At 46.1% G+C, this 23,183-nt stretch overlaps 1 protein-coding gene across 4 annotated transcripts in view; it reads left to right on the top strand.

Annotated features, from left to right (window-relative positions):
- Window positions 1–17,701: 17,701 nt before the first annotated feature.
- Fmnl2 (formin like 2) overlaps window positions 17,702–23,183 on the top strand; it is a 260,793-nt gene continuing 255,311 nt past the window's right edge. For all 4 annotated transcript variants that reach the window (XM_038337243.2, XM_038337245.2, XM_038337244.2 and 1 more), the window contains exon 1: window positions 17,702–18,152. In XM_038337243.2, the coding sequence (XP_038193171.1) occupies window positions 18,036–18,152 (117 nt within the window). In that variant the 5' untranslated portion in view covers window positions 17,702–18,035. The remainder of the gene's footprint in view (window positions 18,153–23,183) is intronic.

The following is a 23,183-nucleotide window of genomic DNA, read 5'->3' as shown; positions in this document are numbered from 1 at the left end:
TTGCTTCCTTAGAGCACCCAGGACCACCAGCCTAGAAGCAGCACCAACTCATGGACTGGGCCCTCCACATCCATCATTAATCAAGACAATGTCCCACTAGGGCATATTCATGTATTTAATACTAGCACTTGGAGGCAGAGGAGGGCAGGTCTCTGCTGGGAGACCCTGCTGATCAGAGGTTGCAGTCTACCATGGTGTGGCAGCTTTCTCCGAGCTTGGCAACATAGACAACTCCTTCCTCCTGACAGAAGGCATCCTTTTCTCTATCTGACCTTATTTGGGGACTGTCTCTAGGCCCACCGGCCTGATTTCTCTCCTGTATGGATGACTCTGGACACAGTTCCCTGCAGAAACATTCTCCCTGCTGCTCATATGGTAATTGGACATTGTTCTAGGAATATTAGAACAGGACGATGCTTCCACAGATAACTAACACGTGTACTAGGTTTTATGGCAAGAGCACGCTGTTTAATGCAAAGTAGGTAATTATCCTGGCTATCATTTCTAATCCTTTCTTTATATTCCCCATACTCTGGAATAAAGTTGAACAGATTCACCAAAGCTGTCTCTGGGAGAGCTATCTCCATTGTGTTCCCAGGCCGAACAAAGCTCTCTGTCATGCTTCCAACCCTTGTCCTTGTGGACTGGTGGCCAACTGGCCATTAGAAAAAGTAGACCCCCACAGATCCCTGTCAATTAGAATCCTAACTAGGAAGCACTATTAGGGAGAGGTCTGAAAAGTCATCGGCTCCTTTTGGATCCTTTACACCACAAGGAAATGAAGAAATTACAGATGTGAGAAACAGTCTTGGGGCATGCAGAGAATGGAGGCCCAGGCTGACAGCTCATGACAGCCTCTTGCCAGCTGAGGAGATGAGGATGACAACATCAGTTTGCATGTGACCTTAAAGACAAGAGAGTGCCCTAAAGCCTGGACAATTACCAGCAGCAAATAGAGCAGGTTTGCTGTTTATTAGAGTTCTGTTGAGTTTCCTGGTTGAAAGATAAATTCTGTGCTTTTGTAAAAAAAAACCTGCCCTTTTGAGTATGGAGAGGTGACTTAGTGGTTAAGAGCACTGGCTGCTCTTCCAGAGGACCCTCGTTTGATTCTCAGCACTTACATAGTGGTTTACAATTGTCCCAGGAGATCAGACTCCCTCTTCTGGCCTCTTCAGGAGCCAGGCACACATGCATACAAACATGTATACACATGCACACACAGACACACATGCATACAAACATGTATACACATAAAAACAAATTAAACTGTTGTTGTGGAATAATTTTTTTGTATCCTGTGAAGATGTGTCCCTTGGATTGGTTTAATAAAAGGCTGAATAGCCAATAGCTAGGCAGAGAGGACACTGGGAAGAAGAAGGGCAGACACCAGGGTTACAGAGCAAGCAGCATGGACATTATGAAGTAAAAGTGACCGAGCCATGTAAAAGAAAATAGATTAAAAGACATGGGTTAATTTAAGTTATAAGAGCTAAGTAGAAACAAGCCTAAGCTATCAGCCAACCTTTCATAATTAATAATAAGTCTCCATGTCATTATTGGGGAGTTGATGGCCCTGATGCAAAAGTCTGAGTATAAACTCATTTAAACAGGATATGTTAGCATGTTCCTTTATTCCCAGCAACTGTGTGTTGGAGGCAAGAGGATCAGAAGTTCAGGGCTGGCCTTGGCACCAGAGCAATTCTGAGGCCACCCTGGAATTCCAGAGATCTTGATCCACCACCGCCCCCCCCAACAAAAAAGAAAGAGAAAGAAAAGAATAAAAGCCCACCTGTCATTCTATCAAAAGCACCATACAAGAGATAACGAGAGAGGGCGACCAAGCAAGGCTGAGGCTCACATCACTAACAGAGAAACCTGAACTTCCAGCACGTGCTTCTGATTGCTGTTGCACACTTAAAAGGCTTCCGAGTAGACAAGCAGCCAGGCTGAGTCACTGTGAGTGTGTCCGTGTGAACTCTAATTAGTCCATGTGGCACATTTCCCTTCTTTTACAGGAGATGGGTCTGAGTTCTGACCTCGGTCAAGTATAATCCCGCATAGGAACATCTCAGGTGATGGCCACATCTAAACCGGTCCCCAACAGCTTCGCTGCGCTGGTTTAATCCCCCGAGATACGTCCATTTCCACTCTCCACCAAGGAAATAGCAGCCACGATGTCAGCTCTTGTAAGCCTTCAGTTCCAGCCACAGAGCTTTAATTATGCTCGAAGAGGTTAGGGAAACAGTTCCTCCCTTATCTTAGATTCAGGAAAGCAGCCCTGATGTTATCTGACGTATTTATTTATATTTCCTTGTAAAGATTTCATTCCAACAGAGAAAAAACAGGTTGCTCAGCCCTGTGTTATTAAGGGCAAAGCTTTCTATTTAATTCCTTCTATAGGCCATTCTCCTCTGTGTCTACTGGATTAGAGATGGTGGCAGGGAGGACAGGCTAGGGCCCCCTTGGTGGTTCCTGAATGCTGAGAACTGGAAACCATGACACCTGCAGGCAGACACACTGTGTGTAGCTATCATATATGTATTAAATCCAACAAGGGTCATAGTAGCGTTGTCGGGAAGCCTGCTTGCTGAGTCCAGCAATGGCTTCAGGGACCCACCTGACTCGGGCCTGCGAGAGAAAGAATGAATGACAGACAGACAGATGCACAGAGGAAAGCCAGGCTTGGTGACCTAGGACTCTCAGATGCAGCCCCCGCAGCCCCAGGGAAGCTCCTGTGTTTATATAGAGTTAGATAGGGAGGCAGAGTTACTGCCTACAGCTGAACAAGGGAGTGAGATTATTACCTGCAAATTAACAAGGAAAGTAGGGTTTCTGGTGTAGAGCTGGATCAAGGAGACAGGTTTAGCTAAAGTCAGTAAGAACAGGCTACGTAGGGAAGAAATTCAGGCTAGAAATATCCAGGAAGAAAGCTATGGTGGACCCTTTCTGCAGATACTATCCACTCCCACACATGGACCAGAGGAAAGCTGTGCCTTTGGTATCCTTGATATGACTGTGACCATGTCAACAACACACGTTCACTCGGGACCTCACACACCCAGGGCTTCCTCAGTTCCCCACATTTGCTTATGTCTAATTAATTTTTAAAAATGGATTATTAAATAGCAGCGTGAAGGCATTTCTCTTCTTGCTAATGAAATCCCAAGGCTAGTTCTGGGCACCCATGTTCCCAATTCTACCACCACAAATAATGGTTACTTTAAGTCTTGGCCCTGCTACTTCTTAGGTGTATGAGTGCTGATTGAAGCTTGTACCGAGTATCTGAGGGCCACTCAGCCTTAAGTGAGTCAAGAATAGCAAGCAAAAAGGACCTCCAGATATAACTGAATGAGGAAGTAAAAATATTTGGGCTGGAAATGTCACTCAGGGTTAGGAAGAGTTTGTATAAGACCCTGGGTTTCATTCCCGACACTGAAAAAATCAAAATATTAATATTCCTGTCATCTGAATGTGCAAGGGCTATAAATGTTTGTCAAGTTGTCTGTAGCTTAGGATATTAAAAGTTTTAATAGCCCCATAACAGCATTTACTGGGCTTATAATATCATTTTTAGCATTATTTTGATTATAACCAGAAGTTTCCAGCTTACATTAGGAGGTTTAAATTGAAATAAAGAAGTTTTTTTTTAAATTTCATTACAAGCAAGGTGAATTAAAATTACGTTATATCAGGAAAAAGTGCAGTGCAAAAGAGACACAAGGACTGCCGGGCAGTGGTGACGCACGCTTTTATTCCCAGCACTCAGGAGGCAGAGGCAGGCAGATCTCTGTGAGTTCGAGGCCAGCCTGGCCTACAGGAGCTAGTTCCAGGAGAGGCTCCAAAGCTACAGAGAAACCCTGTCTCAACAAAAAGAGACGTAAGGACTTTGACTCCCGGAGGGAGTGTGCACTGTAGTAACTGAAGTTGGTGACAACACGCATTTAGCAAAAACTGCAAACACTTCCATAAAGTAGAACAGATTTCCCCTGACTGGCTTTCTGCTTAAAGTTATGTTTGTTTCTTAATCCAAGAAGCAACTCGTGATAATCTTCTCTGGGCCAGTCCCAGAACCGCAGAGCCAGAGGTAAGTGTGGTATTAAAAAATATTACCATTCCACTCCTATGCATCGTGTCCCCAAGTCTGTATGTGTAAGGACCCTGAGTGACCCCGTAATGTGCAATGTGGGCTCACCATTGAAATTCTGATTCATGCGAGTGAGGGAATCATAATGGAGTCGTCCAGATGATTCAAGGGCAGATGGAATATGAATCACACTGTGAAATGAGTGGTGTCTATAGCGGGCGTCTATAAGCTCCTTGGAGAGATGAAACAGGAGCATGAGCGCGCGCGCGCGCACACACACACGCGCACACACACACACACACACACACACGCACACGCACTCGCGTGCGCAGCACCCCAACGACAGTGCGCTCAAGGATAATGCGATGTAACCTGTTGCTTTACATTCAGAAAGGTAAGAGGAGAAAAGAAGGCCTTACAAAAGCAGCCATCCGTGAAGGGCGTGGGGAGTAGAAGCCTGCAGACTTGCTAAGCGCACTGTCACACCGTGGTGAGGAGACCGCAGTTAATGCGAGGCCTTCCCAGGAATGGAGGGAAGCAGTGGGTGTGATTGCAAGGTGAACTGATGCGATGTTCTAGAGCTTCCATCTGGAATGTTCCCGAAAAGAGAGTCAGAATATGAAGCTATAGCCACAGTTTAGATCAAGGCAGGGTGGCCTCCCGCACACGAGAAGGTAAGAAAGGGATGTTAATGGAGCAGAACTGCAGGGTGAGAACTTCGGTAAATGGGAGGTCAGACATGCTTTTCCAGACTGGAAAAAGTCATAGGTTGGTGATGATACCAGGACCTTATGCGGCAACAGGTAGAAGGTGTAGAATGGCAGATAGGATAAAGGATGCTGTGGCAGAGTGTGCTTCTTTGGATTGCAAATGAACCTGGCTTTTTCTAAGACGCTGCCATCATAGGTAAGTAGGGCCCCAGCCAGGGCCAAGCGATGATTGGAGATGAACTTGAAGCCCAATCAGAACCAACAGCTGAAACAGGACTAGAAAAGAAATCCTGATTTAATGTGGAGTCTCCTGTGCCAAGCTCTTCCCGCGCTTCCTGCGGGAGGGAGAGGCCCTTCGGAGGGTGACTTGCAAGAAGCAACAGGAAGCAATGCAGAGAAGTCGTGGAACATTGAGTGCCAGCTACGGCGGCGAAGCCACATTCAGACAGAGCCGGGAGAAAAGCAGCCTAGCAAAGGGAACTGAGCTTCTTTGCGTGAAGGGGGAAAGGTCTTTAGTGCGCTAATGGCCGTTTCTCTTGCTTGGTAAACGCCTTACAGCAGGGGGAATGAGAAGGATAACGATGCAACTTCTGGGCATCACTGACCAGTTCTTTCAGTGGTACTGACAGCATGGGCTCCCAGAGAACGACCTTCTGGGTGGCAGAGGTCAACATCGTCCATCATTTCCGCATCTGCCAATGAGGATTAAAATAACTCGCAGATATCATGACCAAATCACGCAGCTTCCTGCCTGGCCCACTTGGTGCTCAGGGCCTAGGGTTTTCTTGAGCAAAGCAGTCACTCCTTCCCATGCTTGGGTTTTTCTGACCCTTTGCCAGGGTTCCAGTTACTGTCCATTTAACTTGGAAATATTCTCCCACAGAATATCATGTCCCACTCTTGCTGTGCACAGTGTGCTTGCTCCGGGCCTGAGATAGCAACTGACTGGTCTGTCTCTTTCCACATGCTGAGTCTAGGATTTGTAGCAGTTATGATCATTCCTCAAAAACGCCTTCAGAAGTGAGCACTACGATTGCTTTCATTTTACATACAAGGAGACTGAGACTCAGAAAACTTAAAAACCAGAGCCCACCTTACTAACTGCCTTGTTCTTCCATCAAAAGGCTTTCCAGTGGCAGATTGTGCAAGCCCAGCATGAAGGAGACAGAAACAGGGAGTGGAGGCAAGGCTGAGATCAACCTGGGCTACTCAGCCAGTAACAGGCCATCTGGGGCTACATGGTACACAGGATGATTCCCTGCTCCACCCATCCCCAGTCTTTTCAGGTAGGTCTTCCCCATTTCCTGTTTCTGTGCCTCGTTCTATGCCTTCTACTTTGCTCTTGACTTAGAACCCCACACCCACCCATCACACTTGAATTTTATGGCAAACAGTTTCAGGCACATGAGAGAAGGTAAAAGGATACCTTCAAAGTCCCAAAATGGATACAGGGTGTGCATATGTGGGCAGGTGGGGTCATGCTCTGTGCCATAGGAGGGGTGTGGAGGGCAGAGGACAGCTCTGTGGGGTCTGTCCTCTCCTTTCCCCTTTGCAAGGGTTCCAGGGATTGAACTTCAGTTACTAGGCTTATAAGACAAACACCATTACCCAGTGAACCACATTGCTCACACTTTAAATGGCTCCTTCTCTCTCTCTCTCTCTCTCTCTCTCTCTCTCTCTCTCTCTCTCTCTCTCTCTCTCTCCCCCTTCCTTCCTTCCTTTCTTACTTCCTTCCTGTCTCCTCCTCCTCCTCCTCCTCCTCCTCCTCTTTCTCCTCCTCCTCCTTCTCTTCCTCCTCCTCTTCTTCTTCTTCTTCTTCTTCTTCTTCTTCTTCTTCTTCTTCTTCTTCTTCTTCTTCTTCTTCTTCTTCTTCATTCTTAAAAGAGTTTTAACCAATATCTTCTATTCCCTTAAATTAGCAGAGCAAATGGGCAGAGAGAGACAGAGCTAAGACAGGCTGGCTGGCCCCTTGGTCCGCACTTCTCTCACAAGGATGGCTGAAGTGCATGGAGTGCAGACCCCTGGAAGAAGTCGTGCTCCACAGGTGTTTGTGAGTAGCGACTAGACATGGCAAAGGACTTGTTTCTTTGAAGGAGGGCATTCACTCATGCAAATTAGCTGCCTAACCCTTTCCCCCTTCCTTCACCAGTGAACTTCCCTTTGATCGTAACTGTACAGGAAATGATTACAATGAGAATGTGATAATGCAATGAGCATTTGTTAGTAAAATTAATTTCGCAAAGCCAAAATCGTCTAAGTAACATTCCATAGCTGTGGGTAATTTAATTTCTTCTGTACAGAATATAACTTTTGGCATCTATTCAGGTTTTTTTTTTTTTTTTTTGAAACAGGGTTTCTTGTAGCCCTCCCTGGTCTTGAACTTGCAATATAGCTGAGGATGACCTTTAATTGACGCCTTTGAAGAGATGTCCTCATCTACGGTTTATAGTCATGTGCCATGATGACTGGCTCTAACACTATCTTTTTTAGTAGATATATGAGTTGAGGAGGGAGCTGGAAGAGCCCTGAATAACTAAATTCCCTCTGGTTAAGTTTCCCTGTAGCTGAGGCACATATAACTGGATAATATACCAAATTAAACCCATTATACCAAAAACCAAAATACAAGTGGCTTCATTTTTCTTCAAAAGCTAAAAAAGCAAAGCAAATACAAATGCTAATTAATATCACATGATTACTAAAATTAATATAGAATCAATACAGATGAAAATTTTAAGACTTTACTTTTTTATATATAATTCTATCTTAAGAGGAACAAGTCTCTTGATTGAAATAACAGCTAATTTAGCTTTTAAAGCAGCGTAGATACTATAATTGTTCAATAGCTTTTAAATAACTTGGCGTTGTTCCTTAAGCCAAAGCATTATTACTTAATTGCAGATGAGTCATTTCCCCAATCTCATGCGATTAATCACCGTTTCCTAAACTTGCCTGAAATAGGAACCACTTAAGATGTTGTTATACACACAGCTTTCTGGGGCTCACCCTGGATCTAGGAAGTCAAAATTCCCGAGGGAAGCACATGAGAATGTGTGTTCGGCAGCATCCCAGGTAGATAGCATCATCAGTCAGATTGGACAGTGGTACTTTGGTGCCAGTGAGGTGGCCCAGTGGATAAAGATACCTGTTACCAAGGAGCTCACATGGATTCACAAGGACCGACTCTGGCAAGTCGTTCTCTAGCCTCTAGTGTGTGTGTGTGTGTGTGTGTGTGTGTGTGTGTGCACGCGCACGCGCGTGTGTGTGCCTGACAGAGAGAAAAAAGACAGATACATTAACGAATGAATAAATGAATGAATAAATAGATGGATAGATACTTAAATAATGTGGCCTGCATGGATTACTTTGGCAGTGGTATTGACTCTGACTACTGCCATACAATTGGCAGTGCATAGCATCATCACTGGAATGAGCAGCTAGAGGAAGCACCCAGGAGCTGTACACTGCTGCATGCTCTACTTCATACCAGGTCCCACAGTTGGGCTTCACCTGGTCACACAGGCACTGTAGCACATTTACCGTATTTGGTACCCCACCCGGGATTCAGCTCACTGCCAGTGTGCTGAAGCATCGCTTCCCGAACAGCCACAGGCACATGAGACATGAGCCGAATGCAGGTGCGAATGAACTTCTTTACACCTAGGAATTATCTCATCAGGCAAGTATCTGCTTCAATTGTCTAGGCGCAGAAACTGTAGCTTAAAGAGGTCAATAGGATTTTCCAGGATCCGCTCGGCAGGAGAGTACTCAGTGCTCAGACCCACAAGGTGTGTGTCCTTCCCTTTGAATGCAGAGTAGAAATTATAAGTCAAGGAATTCTTATTCTCTAGTCAGAAGAACTGTAGGCTTGTTTATTTTTTCACTTGTTTGCCGATGCACTCCCAAACACACGAAAAAGCCTATTTCTTATATGCTGTACACAGAGAAGGTTTAGAATGGACTCTGTTAGAATAACAAGCCCCCTTTTCTTGTGTTCAGAAAGAGCCCAATGGTTCCACTGTAAAAACTGACTCTCTCAAAAGATGAATGAGAGAGGAAGATAGATGTAAGTTCAGGAAAGTAGCAGGTATCATAACCGTCCGTGAAACTTTACCATGAAACTTCACTGGACTGAAATGGGTCCTCTGTCTTGTTAGTCCTGTGTGGTTTCTTTTAGCTGAAGTGCTCACGGTCAGAAACAGAAATGACCCCTTGAGTGCCCTTGTTCTAAGAACTCTCTCTCTTTTAAGAATTTGTTTTTGTTAGACTTGGAAACTGTTGCCGGTTGCCAGATGGATAGCCTTGAGAAGGCATTGGTTATCTGCACCGGAGGCCAGGTGCAGATGGGAATCCAGGCTTCCCACGGCCTGATAAGTGACCTCTGAAGTGAAGGCAGACACTACAGTCTGCGGCACGCTCCTTCGTGGTAGGCATTGCTGCTAAGACAGCAGGATGCATGACCCTCCCATGCCGTCATTAGTCAGTTGGAGGTTTTGGGTAGAGGGACTGTTGTCGTGCTGAGATTGAACCCAAGACTTTTCACACCAGACAGATGATCTAAACAGAATTACATGCCAGGCTCCCATCCAGCCATTTGGAAGTAGCTCATTAATGAGCTGGCAAGCCAGATCAGCTGGTCAAGACACCTGCCACCAAGTCTGATAACCCCAGTTGGATTCCTGGGATCCACATGGGGAAGGGGGAAAAAAAGGGATTCCACAACTTTTCCTCTGACATGCACTCTGGGATAGATGTGCGTACCCCAAAATAGAATAAATTGAAGAAAAGAAATAACAGGGCTGGCCAGATGGCTTAGACGGGAAAGGGCTTGCTGAGCGAGTGTGGCGATATGAGCTGAATTGCCTAGCCCACGCTGGGAGGGGAGAACTGACTTCCACACGTGTACTGTGACACACGTGCTGTGATAAGAGTTTATTAAGGAGGATTTCGGGTGTCACGTGTGGTAGCCCAGACCTATAATCCCAGTATTCAGGAGACAGAGGCATGAGGATCTCTCAAGGTTTGAGGCCACCTTGATCTACATAGAGAGGTTAAGGCTGGGGCTACATAGGGAGACCCTGTGTGGAAAAAAAATGGAGAATTTTAGGGAAGGAGTTCACCCCAGGAACGTAGCATGAAGGTGAGAATTGGCATCAATGTTCTCTGGGTTTTGTGACATCTTTGGCTCCTGGTTTTTGCATAAAAGTAGCATCTAGAGCCTGCCAGATTACCTCTAGAGGATATAACGGCATTAGCAAGGAACATATCTAACAGAATAAGTAGACATTTAAGTGGGGGGGTTATTAAATTGGCTTACAATACAACCTGAATATCAACTGTGGCTGTCTTCACACTGTGGCTGCCAATCTGTGGGTGCCTCAGTTGTCACACTGGCACCCAAGGCCTCGAGTCTCGGCTCTAGAGAGGATTCCTGGAGAGCCACTGGGCTCCAGCTCATGTGGGCAGCCTGAAAGAAGCTGGGTTTCCGAGGTCAGTGAAGAATGGCGCCATCAGCGGCAGAAAAGCAACAGGATGCCAAGCCAGTATAAAGCAAAGGTTTTTTTTTTCTTCATACGTCCTTTCGTCTGGCTGCCTCTGGAAGGTATGCTATCTATATTTAAGGATGGGTCTTCCCACTTCAAATAACAGGCTCCAGGAAATCCATACAGGTGTACCCAGGGGCTTATCACTTAGTTGATTCTGGATCCAGTCAAGTTGGCAACCAAGGTTGACCCTTACAGTTGCCAGTGGCTGTCGTCACCAAACTCGGTCACCTTTAAACTGATTGTCTGGCCGGGCGATGGTGGCGCACGCCTTTAATCCCAGCACTCGGGAGGCAGAGGCAGGAGGATCTCTGAGTTCGAGGCCAGCCTGGTCTACAAGAGCTAGTTCCAGGACAGGCTCTAGAAACTACAGGGAAACCCTGTCTCGAAAAAAAAAAAACAAAAACAAAAACAAAAAAAAAAACTGATTGTCTGGAGGGAGAAGGTAAGCCTATCCAGAGGCCCACTTTTCGTCTCTTTCTTCCTTTGCCTTTGATTTATAATTATTAACGTGTTTGGATTCCCGCAGAAACATGCCTATTTGACATCTTAGCTAAGATTTTAAATGACCTTCATGTTTTCCTTCACAATATATTTTAATTTACAAATCTATATTAAACTTATCTAAATAAAACTAAAACTGGACATGGTAGCCCTCCCCTGTGATACCAGCACTTGACTAGGCAGAGGAAGGAGGCTTGTCACAAATTCAGGGTTACCTGGTCCCTATAGCAAGTCGGAGCTACTTAAGTATATGTAGTGAACCATGTCTCATGAAACAATAGTAACAAAACATAAATAAATTAAATTAAGCTGTAGTGTGATTATTGTTAAACGAAAACAAAATGGAAGGGCATGGTTGAATACTTCTTCAGTCTCAGCAGCACTCAGAGTCCAAAGGCAGCTGGACCTCTGTGAGTTCAAAGTCAGCCTGGTTTACATAGTGGGTTCCAGGCCAACCAGGGCTACCTAATGAGACCCTGTATCAAATTATTTTTTCTAAATAATCCGGGAGATGCATTTGTGTAATATGGTATGTTCTGTAGGGCTCAGGCAAACTGATATTTCAGAAGTACAGTTTTTGCTGGAGCTCGAACTTAGGGCCTTGTGTATGCTAAGCAAGCATTCCACCGCTGAGCTACACCTTCAGACTGGACTAAGATGTTTAGATTTTTCAATAGTTAATAACTCTTCAGAACAATGTTAGAGGCCAGAGTCTACACACAGTTTTTACAATAAGAGTAGTACTGCTTAGTTTAAAATATATAATTATAATTCATAATAAGCATGAAAACAAACTAAAGAGCAGCAAATAAATATTCACATGTTTCTCTTCCAAAATCTGTGATTATAGGGAAAATAATCATAAGAAGAACTGTAACCCATAAAAATAGAATGAAGCAGGTAAGAAGAGAGAACGGTGGCTAGGTGGGAGAGGGGTGCTTATAACCTCAGCCCTTGGGAGAAAAAGGCAGAAGAGCTGTGAGTTTGAGGCCCTTCTAGGCTATATGACAAGATGCTGTCTAAAGAAAACATGAGGGAGGAGGAAAAGAAGAGAGAGAGAGAGAGACAGAGAGAGAGAGAGAGAGAGAGAGAGAGAGAGAGAGACAGTGGCTAAGGATGTCTCTGAATTAAAAATCAAAAACAGTAAAAATGTTTGAGTTGAGGAAGCAAGACCAGTGTGGTAGTTTGAATGCAATTGGCCCCATAATCTCACAGGGAGTGGTACCATTAGGAGTGTGACTTTGTTGGAGTAGGGATGGCCTTGTAGGAGAAAGTGTGTCACTGCGCGGGGTGGGGGGTATTGAGGTTTTCTATGCTCAGAAAACCTCCCAGTGTCTCCATTGGTTTCCTCTTGTCTGCAAGATGTAGGACTCTCTACTCCAGCACCATGTCTACCTGCTCACTGCCATGCTCCCTGTCACGACGAGTGATAAAAGACTGAACCTCTGAAACTGTAAAGCCGCCACCTCAATCAAATATTTTCCTTTATAAGAGTTGCTGTGGTCACCGTATCTCTTCACAGAAAAAAGAAACTCAAACTAAGACATCTAGTCCTGAGCAGGGAAAATGATTTATAAGACAAATAGGCACACCAAAGCAAAATTGTGGAAAAATCAAAGACAAAAAAAAAAAAAAAAAAAAAAAAAAAAAAACCGAGTCAGGGTTTCTCCTTGTAGCCCTAGGTGTCCTGGAACTGGCTCTGTAGACCAGGCTGGTCTCAAACTCACAAATATCTACTTTCCTCTGCCTCCCAAGTGCTGGGATTAAAGGCGTGTAACACCACTACTGGGCATAAAGAACAGAGACCTTTAAAGAGAAAGGAGAGAGAAGATTAAACATCTGTACATTCAAAAAGTGACAATTGGCCAGGTGTGGTGGTGCATGCCTTTAATTCCAGTACTTGAAAGACAGAGGCAGGCAGATCTCAATGAGTTTGAGGCCAGCCTGGTTTGCACAGTGGGTTCCAAGCCAGCCAGAGATACAACAGTGAGATCCTATCTCAAAATACAAAATCAGTAACTCAAGAGATGGCCACTGATTAAGAGCACTTGTTGCTCTTGCAGAGGGCCCAGATTCAGTTCCCAGAACCCACAAAGTGGCTTACAACTGTCTGTAACTCCAGTTCTATATAGTGATATTTTATTTGTGTTAAAAGAAAAAACAAAGTTTACCTGAAGATCAGAGTGCAGAGCTAAGCCACTAGAGGCCAGGGAATGGTGGCACACACCTTTAATCTCAGAACTCGGGAGAGAGAGGCAGAGGAATTTCTGTTAGTTCAAGGCCACCATAGGTTACACAAAGACTGAATCTGTCTAAAAGAGAAACAGAGCTCACACAAAGGTGATCCCAGCACTTGGGATCCTACGCCTTTAATCCCAGCTCTAGGGAGGTGGAGACAGGAGTGATATGGCTGGGCAGAGAGAGGAATACAAGGATATAAGGTGGGAGGACAGAAGCTCAGCTGTAGTTTGAGGTTTGGTGGAGACAGAAGCAGTCTGCAGATGCGGTCTGAGGACAGGATTGCCTCATCAGTCTGAGCATTGGTAGAGGTGAAAGGTCTCTCTAGTGGCTGGCTGCACTGCTTCTTTGATCTCCAGCATTAATCCTATATCTGACTCTGGGTTTTTATTATTAACACCAATTAGAATTCATGCTACAGTTCCAAGGCATCCAATGCCCTCTTTTGGCCCCTGTAGGCAGAACATGTGTGCATGTGGTGCACACACGTGCTTGCAGACAAAACACCCGTGTACATAAAATAAAAAATAAACCTTAAAAAATAACAGAAGAACAAAAGTGACTACTGGATCGACGGTAGTTTCCACAGCTTCAAATCACAATTAGTAGAAGACAAAATGACACCTCCAGAATGTAAAGAAAAGCGATTTTTCAACCTAGATTTCTGTAACCAAATAAACTATTTTCAAGGCTGAGGGCCAAAAAAAAAAAATCATAGTTTTGTCATTTATAACTGCTGAAAGAAATACTATTCCAGTTGTGCTGTGTGCATCTGCGTACACACACACAAGGACACAGAGAGACCTGCACACAGAGAGACTCTAGCTTTTCCAATTTAATATCTGATATAATATCTAGTGAAGTTGTCTGGGTCTGTAGTTCCCTCTGTGGGAAAATAATTACATTTTCTATATTCCGAATTAATAATAGAGCTGTTTACATTGCCTGTTGCGTTTTTCCTGTTGTTTCTTTTTAAGAAGTTATTATTACTGTTGGTGTCTGTGGGGTTTGAACTTTATGGTTCCTACTTTTTACCTGCTAAGTCATCTCCTGGGCCAGCCTGCTGCTTCTTGGATCACTGCTGATAGTTGGTATTTTATTTCGTTGCCTAAGCTGGTTTCCAATTCTGCACAACTGAGGATGACCTTGAACTCCTGATCCTTCTGCCTTTACCTCCCCAGTGCTGGGATCATAGGTGTGTGCCATATATCCATCCAATTCACACTTAGGTCGCATTTAGAGAAAGCTGTTTAAAGCGTCCTCCGAGTATCCTCTTCAGTATGTGCAGAATATGGAGCGGCATCCACTTTGCTGTTGGTAATACTAGAGACTTGAGCTTTTTTTTTTTTTTTTTAAGTAGGCAAGCCATAGGGAGGGGTCTAGCAAGAGGGGCTGTTGGCCCCTCCTACCATTCCCTCTCCAGTCTCGCTGGTAGAATTTCAAATGCTCTCCAGATGAGGAATGTTTCTGGCCTGAGTTTCATCTTTCTCCACCAGCGTCTTCTGCGTCTAGGCCTGTCACGTGATCCAGCGTGGGGAATGAGGACTCACAGACACTTTGCTACCTGGTATTTCTGAGTGAACCTCTGCTTTACAGAAGAAAGGAATAACTTAAGTGGTATGGGTAGCTTCTTTCTGGCCTCAGTCTGGGTGGACTGAGTCCACTGCGGTACTCTGATAGTCGTCTTGTAAGCACACTGGAGTTTAGTTCCCAGAAACCTCAGCGGGTGGCTCAAAAACACCTGTAGCTCCAGCTCCAGGGGTTCTGACATCCTCTTTTGGCCTCTGAGGGCACCTGTATACACACACACACACACACACACACACACACACACACAGTCCTTTCTCTTTATGCAATTCTTTTCTGTATCCAATTTTAGTATATATGTGCTACTGAAGCAATCATTCTTTATGCAATTCTTAAACAAAAATTCCTGAGCAGCTGATGGGCATTTCCACACCAACTGTACAAACCCACGGGGTGTTTGGAATTGCTCTTAATACACGTTATAAATAATAAGCCAATGCTAGAGATGGCAAACCTTGAAGCAGCAGAAAGTCCTTTTGGCTCCCGGATGTGCACACTTTGTCCTTGGCTCCTCTCAGAGTTAGAGCTTGTGAGAGAGACTAGATGTGATAAGAACCGAGGAGGAGGGAAAGGTCTTGGGCCCAGGCAGAAATACGGCCAGAGGAAGTCATAAATGAAATAAAAAGGATGTCTTGACTGCAGAAACAAATTCCAGCCTTTCCATCCAGACGGGCAGCTCTCTGGGTGGGCTGAATCTGCATGTCAGTCAGACCGAGGATATATGTCGAGAAATCTCAAATAAAATAAATACGTTTGTGGATGAGAAATGCCTCACCTGGTCTGAACTAACTGCTTCCTTGCTCATTTTATTTAGTGTGGGGTCTGTAGCTATACCTTTGTTTTCTTCTCTTACAGCATGCTTGCCCTTGACTTTGAGACAATATTTCAGAAATACAGATCACATTTGTTGAGACTGTAAAGGCTGATTTATTTATGATCTCTTTTAAAAAGTTAGAAGTTGGGCTGCAGAGTTGGTTTGTTGGTTAAGATCATTTGTCATTCTTGCAGAGGATCTTGGGTTTGCTTCCCAACCTCCACACGATGGATCACCATTTGTAATTCCAGATTCCAGGGGATCTGATACCCTCTGTTACCACCCAGCTCTCCAGGGCTGTGTGGGTGCATATACACATGTGCAGACAAAACACTCATACATATAAAGTAATAATAGTAGGATACAAACAAAAGCAGTGTGTGTGTGTGTTTGGGAAGAGAGGCCATGAGATGAGCTGGAGACAAAGGCGCTTGCCTCTAAGCGTGATGGCTTGACGTCTGTTTCTGGAACCCACTCCTGAAAAGTTGCCCTCTGACCTCTATGTGAATTTGAACACACAGACAGACAAAATAATAAATAAACACATTTTAAAAGATTATTAGAAGTGGTTCATTTAGCTTATTGAATACATTTGTGAGGATTTCTTCCATATGTTTGTGGCAAAAGTTACAGAGGTTACTTTCCAGGTGTTTTTCTCTCTCTTTCTGTGTCTCTCTGTCTCTCTGCCTCTCTCTCTCTCTCTCTCTCTCTCTCTCTCTCTATATATATATATATATATATATGTGTGTGTGTGTGTGTGTGTGTGTATTATATAAACACATATATGGAGATTTGTTGTGAAAGATAGCCTCATGTGACTTTGAAGGCTGAGAAGTCACATGGTCTGCCTCCACAGCTAGAGGTCAGGGAAGCTGGTGATGGGGTTCCAGTTTGAATTAGAAGCCTTGAGACCTCGAAGTATCAATGATCTAAGTCTTGGTTCAGGTCCAAAGGCCCAGAAGGAGGAGCATTAATGCCTGAGAGAGGTGATAGGTGATGCCCCAGACAGCAGAGAACAAACTTCCTGTTCTATGCGTGACCTCAGAAGAAAGGGTGCTGCCCTTCTGCTGTAGCGAAGATGAACTTCTTTACTGAGACGATTGAATGACGTGCACACACCTGGGAATAATGGTTCTTTCCCCCAGCTTCCTGGGCAGCCCTTAGTCCAGTCTATTTAACTAAAATCAACATAATGTTAACCATCCACAAGTATGAAGGCGGAAATAGGAAGCGCTGAGATTAATAGGTGATGAGAATGATGATAATGACAGTAATATATAGCCATACTTACTATTCTGAGTTCTTTATCTGAACAGCACAGCTCTAGTGAGACTACACCTAACCTTGTAAGAGCGGCACAGACCAAAGATGAGACCAAGGCAAAGATAAGCAATTACGCTAAAAGTCACCCCTTTAGCAGGCACAGCACTGTCAAAGCTACTAAGGAAAAGCCGTGACTCTTGACATTTCCTTCAGAATGCTAATAGCCCAAGCTGCATACCAAAGTCACCTGGGAACTAGTACCCACACCTACCCAGGCTCCATCTCTCAGTTTAGGGAGATACTTGGCAGAACTCAAGGTATGGGCAGTTTTAACCCATTTCCCCAAGTGAGACTGATGTAGAGCAGAGATTAAGAAATACTCCTGACTACATATAGCATAAATCACACATTTGTTTAGGAAACATTCAATCACATCAAAGAACATACAACATAGATACCAAAGAACCTGCACCAGGCCTCCACCCTCAGCTCATGAAGTTGGGCATTGCCAGTACCGTGTGTGCGTGTGTGTGTGTCCCCTATTTAGTGATATCTTTTGACAGTGTTATACTCTTCTGAAACTTAAATCATGCATTTCTGATTGACTGGATTCATTCAATCATCTCTCAAAAGTGCTGAAGACTCAGATTTAACGCAGACCAGGCAGATCTTTAAACTGAGGTGAGGTTTAAAGTCAAAATTGAGGGAGGTCAAGTCAAAAGGGACAAAAGCCACTTCACGGCGTCCAGCTGGTCCTTGCTGCAAACAGCCCAACCACAGAGGGGCCCTCCAGGAGCGCGCGCAGTTTCTGCGCGTGGCCGGTTTGGGCCGAAACTACGTGTCCCGGCAGTCCGCGGGGCGTGTGGGAGGAGCCGGGCCGGGGGCGGGGGCCGAGAGGGGGCATTGTGTCGGCTCGCGGTGCGCGATCATCCGCTCGCGGTGGGGCCAGGGCTGAGGTGTTAGAGCGGTTGCGGTCCGGGGAGTGAGGCCGGGGAGCAGGAGCGCGCGAGCGTCCGCGGGCGCCGGCGAGGCCGGCGGAAGCACCATGCGGATCGGCGCCCGGCGCCCTGCAGACCCCTCGCGAGGCACAGAGGCCGGGGCGGCGCCGGGGCGGCGGGGAGCATGAGGGCAGCCGGGGACCGGCTGGGCTCGGACCTCTGCTAGGGAGCGGTGTGAGCGGAACGCTCTCCGGGACGCGGCAGAGGGCGGGAGCCGAGCGCCCGGGGCTGTGGGCATTTCGGACACGGACGCGAGGGGCCGGGAGCCAGCCGGGGCTCCAGCACGCAGCCGACATGGGCAACGCGGGGAGCATGGACTCGCAGCAGACCGATTTCAGGGCGCACAACTTGCCATTGAAGCTGCCGATGCCGGAGCCAGGTGAACTGGAGGAGCGCTTTGCCATCGTGCTGGTGAGTACGCGGCGGGGCCCCAGTGAGGCAGGCGGCGCAGCTGGACCCGCTCCTCCCGTCCCGAGGGCGAGGCTCGCTCTCACCTTCCCCATTGTGGACTCCCTGACTCGCTTCTCTCGGTCCCTCGCCTTGCGCTCTCTTCGGGTCCTGGGATGGGGAGAGGGCCTTGGGCCGGACTACCCCGCCGGCCACGAACCCATTGTCTGGCGGGAGCGGCACCTCGCAGCGCGTGTGCCGGGAGGTGCAGTGTGGGTGTGAAGGGAAGGTGCCTGGCCGGGGACGAATGAGCGATTAGCAGCTAAGGGCTTTTTGTTTAAAGAATGAAAACCAGCCAACAGACCCCGACTCCCTGCGCAGCATCCCCTGGACGCCCAGCTCTGGGCCTGCGGGGTCTGCAGCAGACGCGCGCAGGTGGCTGGCCGCAGGCGCCGCGCCCGCACTTGGTCCGGCGAACTTGAAGGGTGGACATCTCGGCTGGGCAGATGGACAGCTCCCCCGAAAGAGAAAGAGGAGGCCGGCAGCAGAGTGGCGCCGGGTTCCCTCCGCTAGGAGGAGGCATCTGAAACCCAGACGGGGGAGAAGCGGCGCGAGCGGGGGAGAACCTCAAGTGTGTTCCCTTTGGTCTTAAATCTTAAACCACAAAAATGTGCAGTTTGGCTGAGACGTGTTAAGAGCTGTCCTGACTTCTCGGGCGACCCCAGTTCTTCCAGCTGAGTCCACGGCTCCCTCCCGCATTCCCCATCTCTCAGCCTTCCCGTTCCAGCTTCCCAACCAAAGACTGGAATCCTCTCTCTCCATTTCCTTTCGCGACTAAGTTTCTGGGCCCTTCCTAACCGGAGTCTGCCTTCCTGGGAGCTCAAAAGGGTGTGACGCTTCTTCCCTTGCCCCAGCAAGGGTCCCAAGTGCAGTTGGTTCCTGCACTTAAGGTCCCAGCTTCTCTTAAGGGATGTTGGGAAGGAAATGGGGGGTGGGGGTGGGGTGGGCGAACGCCTGGCTCCTATACTTCACATTCTGTTTCCCTTTTTCTAAACCCCTGCAAGACAAGGCAGCCAAAGCCAGAGGAACTTGTGATGGAGGCGGCCAAGCCCCGTGTCTACCTGAGAGAATTTTGGCATGTAACTTAAGAACTTTGGGAAAGGTCTCAAGCCTTGGATCAAAAGTTGGTTTTCTGAGATTTGACCGTTGACTGGGACATTGAAACTGTCTGTCTTCATCCCCTTGAAAAGGGGCTGCTTTGGTACCGAGAACGCGTTCTGGATGGCAGGCTGACTTTGTGCGCTCAGGGAGCACAGAGGCTGCAGCCTTTTTAGGCCCCCCTGGAAATTGCTGCTAACACGGGGGAGAAAGATGTGGTTGCCTGTTTTGCTTTGCATCGTCTGTGATCTCCCACAGCTGCTCCCACGTTATGCAAGATGGGACGCTGTGAAATGAAACAGCCCAAGCTTAATTACTTCTCAAGGCAGTCTGGTGCATACTTGACCTGTCTTTCCAGAGACAAACAGTGTTTCTTGAAAAAACTGTTGGTGACAGACATGGCCTCTCAGGCCTTTCTTTGGGTTTGCTGCTTTTCTCTTCATAGTGTGGTGTTGTCTGTCTTGTCTTTCTGTATGCCAGAGAGAGAGAGAGAGAGAGAGAGAGAGAGAGAGAGAGAGAGAGAGAGAGAGACAGAAGGACAGGCAAACTGAGTACTTGGAGCGGGGGAGTTTGTGACACAGGGAAGGCTGTGCAGCAGTCATGCTAATAACAATAATGCAATTACGGTCTACTCAACTGGGAGAGCATTTTTTGCATGAGCTTTCAGTTACTCTGCTGATTAATAACACATGGTAGGAATTAATCTTTAGGAAAATAATGCCCTTCATTAACATGGTGGATTTGTGCGCCTATTGAGTCCAGCAGGTCACAAAGTGAAGTCTGAAGACTTTTATGATTGTAAATCCCAGGCTCCTTGGGGTGTCAGTGTCTGCAGTTTGTTGTGGCTACTTTTCCTCCACCGTGTGTCACACAGTTAGCTGGATGCAATTCTTTTGTAAGCTGTTTAGAGTAGTCTAGTTTCTCAAACAAAAAAAAACAAAACCAGAAAATATGCTGCCTTTTTTTTTTCTTGAAAGTTAAACGACTTTGGGAATCCTTGTGTTAGGGAAATACTTGGACCGCTGATGTTTACACACTCATCTAAGTTCCCCTTGCTGTTGAGAGACTCGTGGAACAGGCTGAAGGCAGCCCGCCCAGATCGTCCCAGACCGTCCCATCCGCTGTTGATTTCTCGCTGTTCGTCCCTTCTCCCTGAGGTTATTGACTCAGTGTACTCTGCTTTGTTTTTCTTTCAGTTTCCTGAGTTGCTGGAGGCATCAGAAATACTTAATCCTGGACATTAAGCTTGAAGGACACGTTTTAGGAGGGAGATTTTATTAGATAGTACTTTTATGTATGCATGTATTTATGATTTTCCATCCTGGAGTAAGGAGAAACAAATTGGCATTATTGATGTTAGTTCCCTTCCCACCTCTACCTCGCTGTGTACCCAGGCTGGCCACAGGCTTCTGTCTACCTACCTTAGCCCCCTGCGTGCAGGGCTTATGTGTGTGCCATCACACCAGATTGATTTCACTTTCTTATATAATAAAGATCACAAGGGATTTTGGAAGGAAAACTAGATTTAGGAAAGTCTACAAGTGCTTCATTGTAAGCATGGCTTACATCAATAATTAACGAGCTGTTTCAGGTTAGAAAAGCACTTCCTCTCAACCTCCAGCTCTAGAATATTTAAAACCTAAAAATAAAAATTAAAGTGACACAAGTCCATCTTATTTCGGAGATTAGACATCTACTCAGTGATGTTGGCCTTTACCCCAGCAGCTTGTGTGAGTTGAATTGTACATACCTAAAAAAATACCGGCTATGAATAGGAAGAAGAGAGGAGAAAGCACGAATCAACTGCCAGACTAAGATCAGCAGGGGTAATTTAAAAAATGTCCTGTAAACTATTGCTATTAAAATCTGGATCCGCATTTTCAGAATTTTAATTATTCCAAGAAAAGTCTCTCCCTCTCCGAGGTTTTATTCAGGATAACTATAACGGTGGTAACAAACTTACATTTAGGGAAAAAGTTCACTGACTCAATGTTCATTTGACCTTCTGTATCTACCTTTCGGGTAGAGCTATATGTGTCTTCATTGTGCCGCTACATATGATCCCACACGTGTGGTGTTTCCGTTCTACTGGTCAGCGAAAGCGTCTTCAGTTATGAGTTTAGTTATCTCCTTCTGTCTTTGATCGATACATATATATTTACAGGTAACATCAGGCTGCATTATTTGGTCCCTCACATTTATGATCCCGTGTCCATGTGGCTTTCTGTTGCATTGATTAAGCACTGTCTAGTCCTTGGGCTCACACACAAGCAAATCCTTTTTTATTCTTCCTATTCAAGAGGGATGCTGCGAAGGCAGTTTCTCAGTGGGCGTGGCATGCAGTGGTCCATCCAAGAATACCACTTTTCCTGTAGGTGCTCCGTAATACTGTTTATTTTCAGCTGCTAGTCACTGTTTACAAATGTAGAATACAAGTCGCTGCCTTTGTTGAGGAGCTGTTTTAAGGATTCTTTCTTTGAATCTCAGGGAAAAAGGATGACTTGAGTCTAAGCCTTCTGACATAGTCTCCCGAGTCTCTATATATGTGTCACACGGCTCTGTGAGCAGATATAGAAAGAAAGATGCTGAAGTAATGGTTTAGGGCGATCTTGTCCTTGAAATTGGGAACTTCTTTGTTTCAGACTCATCTGAGTCAGTTTCCTTGTCTCCCACCCCACCCCAGAGTGGATTTAGTCACTTAGCCTTAGGGAGGAGTTGGGAACACTCAGGAGCCCTTCGGCGTGCCTACTGTAAATGACGATACCTCGTGCTGACACGCTTTCTGTGTGTGCCTGCTGCCAGGTTGCCTATCCGCAGTGCTAGAGATGTGTAAGTGCTGATTACCCGAATCGCCTGACGTTGTGGTTGTTACTAAACCACCAGCCTGGGATTTTAACCAGATTCGGATGTCTTCTTCCCATCCTCCTGGCTTCCCCCTTATGTCATGATTTCTCAAATCTGAAACTGGGGAGAAAAAGAGCTTGGGAAGAGCAGTAAGACATTCTAGAACCTGGTAAGTGCCAGGTTCAAACTGTATACAGTTGGCAGAAAATCTTCAGAAGTGGCTGTCGTGAGGTGCATTTGAGGCTGCCCTCTAAATGCCGGACTTTGTGGCATCTGCTCGGCTCTCGGGTGTTCAGGCATGGAGATAAAACTTAATGTGGCCCCAAAATGTAGTCTTTAGCTTTTCTTTCCTGGCAGGTTTGAAACATTTTGCATTGGAAAGCTAAAGTGTGTGTGTGTGTGTGTGTGTGAGAGAGAGAGAGAGAGAGAGAGAGAGAGAGAGTGTTTAAGACAGGGTTTCTCTGTGTAAGCCCTAGTTGTCATAGAACTTGCTCTGTAGACCAGGCTGGCCTCGAATTGACAGAGATCCGCCTGCCTCTGCCTCCTGAGTGCTGGGATTAAAGGCCTGTGCCACCATCACCCGGCCAAAGCTTAGGGTTTTGCAAGCCAGAGGGAAGGGCCAATTGTCACTTGAATGCATGCACCTCTGTGAAGGGGACAGAGACAGTCGGGTTGCAACAGTTAGGTTTGTTTCCCATCTTGCCCTACTTTAAGAACAGTGCTTGGGTGAGGTCTGTGGAGAAGATGGTGGTGGCAGTGGAGTGAGGCCACCACACAGTGCTTATTTGTTTTCTCACTTCCCCTGGTGTGAGAGTATGGAAGGGCCAGAGTGTCGTCATTTCGAAACATCAGTTTCACCCTGGGCAGCCGCTCCCTGCAGCTGTGCCCTTCCCCTTGCAGCGGAGATTCTATTCTTACCATCATTGTGAACATGTATGCATTTCCCTAGTGGATATGTGAGGTACCGGTTGACCAAAGGTGTTCTGAGTGTAAATGTTTGGAGCCTAGGATAGATTCTAGGCAATGCAATTTGTGTGGGTGCCTACAAATAAA

The sequence above is a fragment of the Arvicola amphibius genome, chromosome 7 (assembly GCF_903992535.2).
Source record: "Arvicola amphibius chromosome 7, mArvAmp1.2, whole genome shotgun sequence".
NCBI classification, from domain to species: Eukaryota; Metazoa; Chordata; class Mammalia; order Rodentia; family Cricetidae; genus Arvicola; species Arvicola amphibius.
Note: the sequence above shows the minus strand (reverse complement) of the source record. Positions and strands in the feature narration are given on the sequence as shown.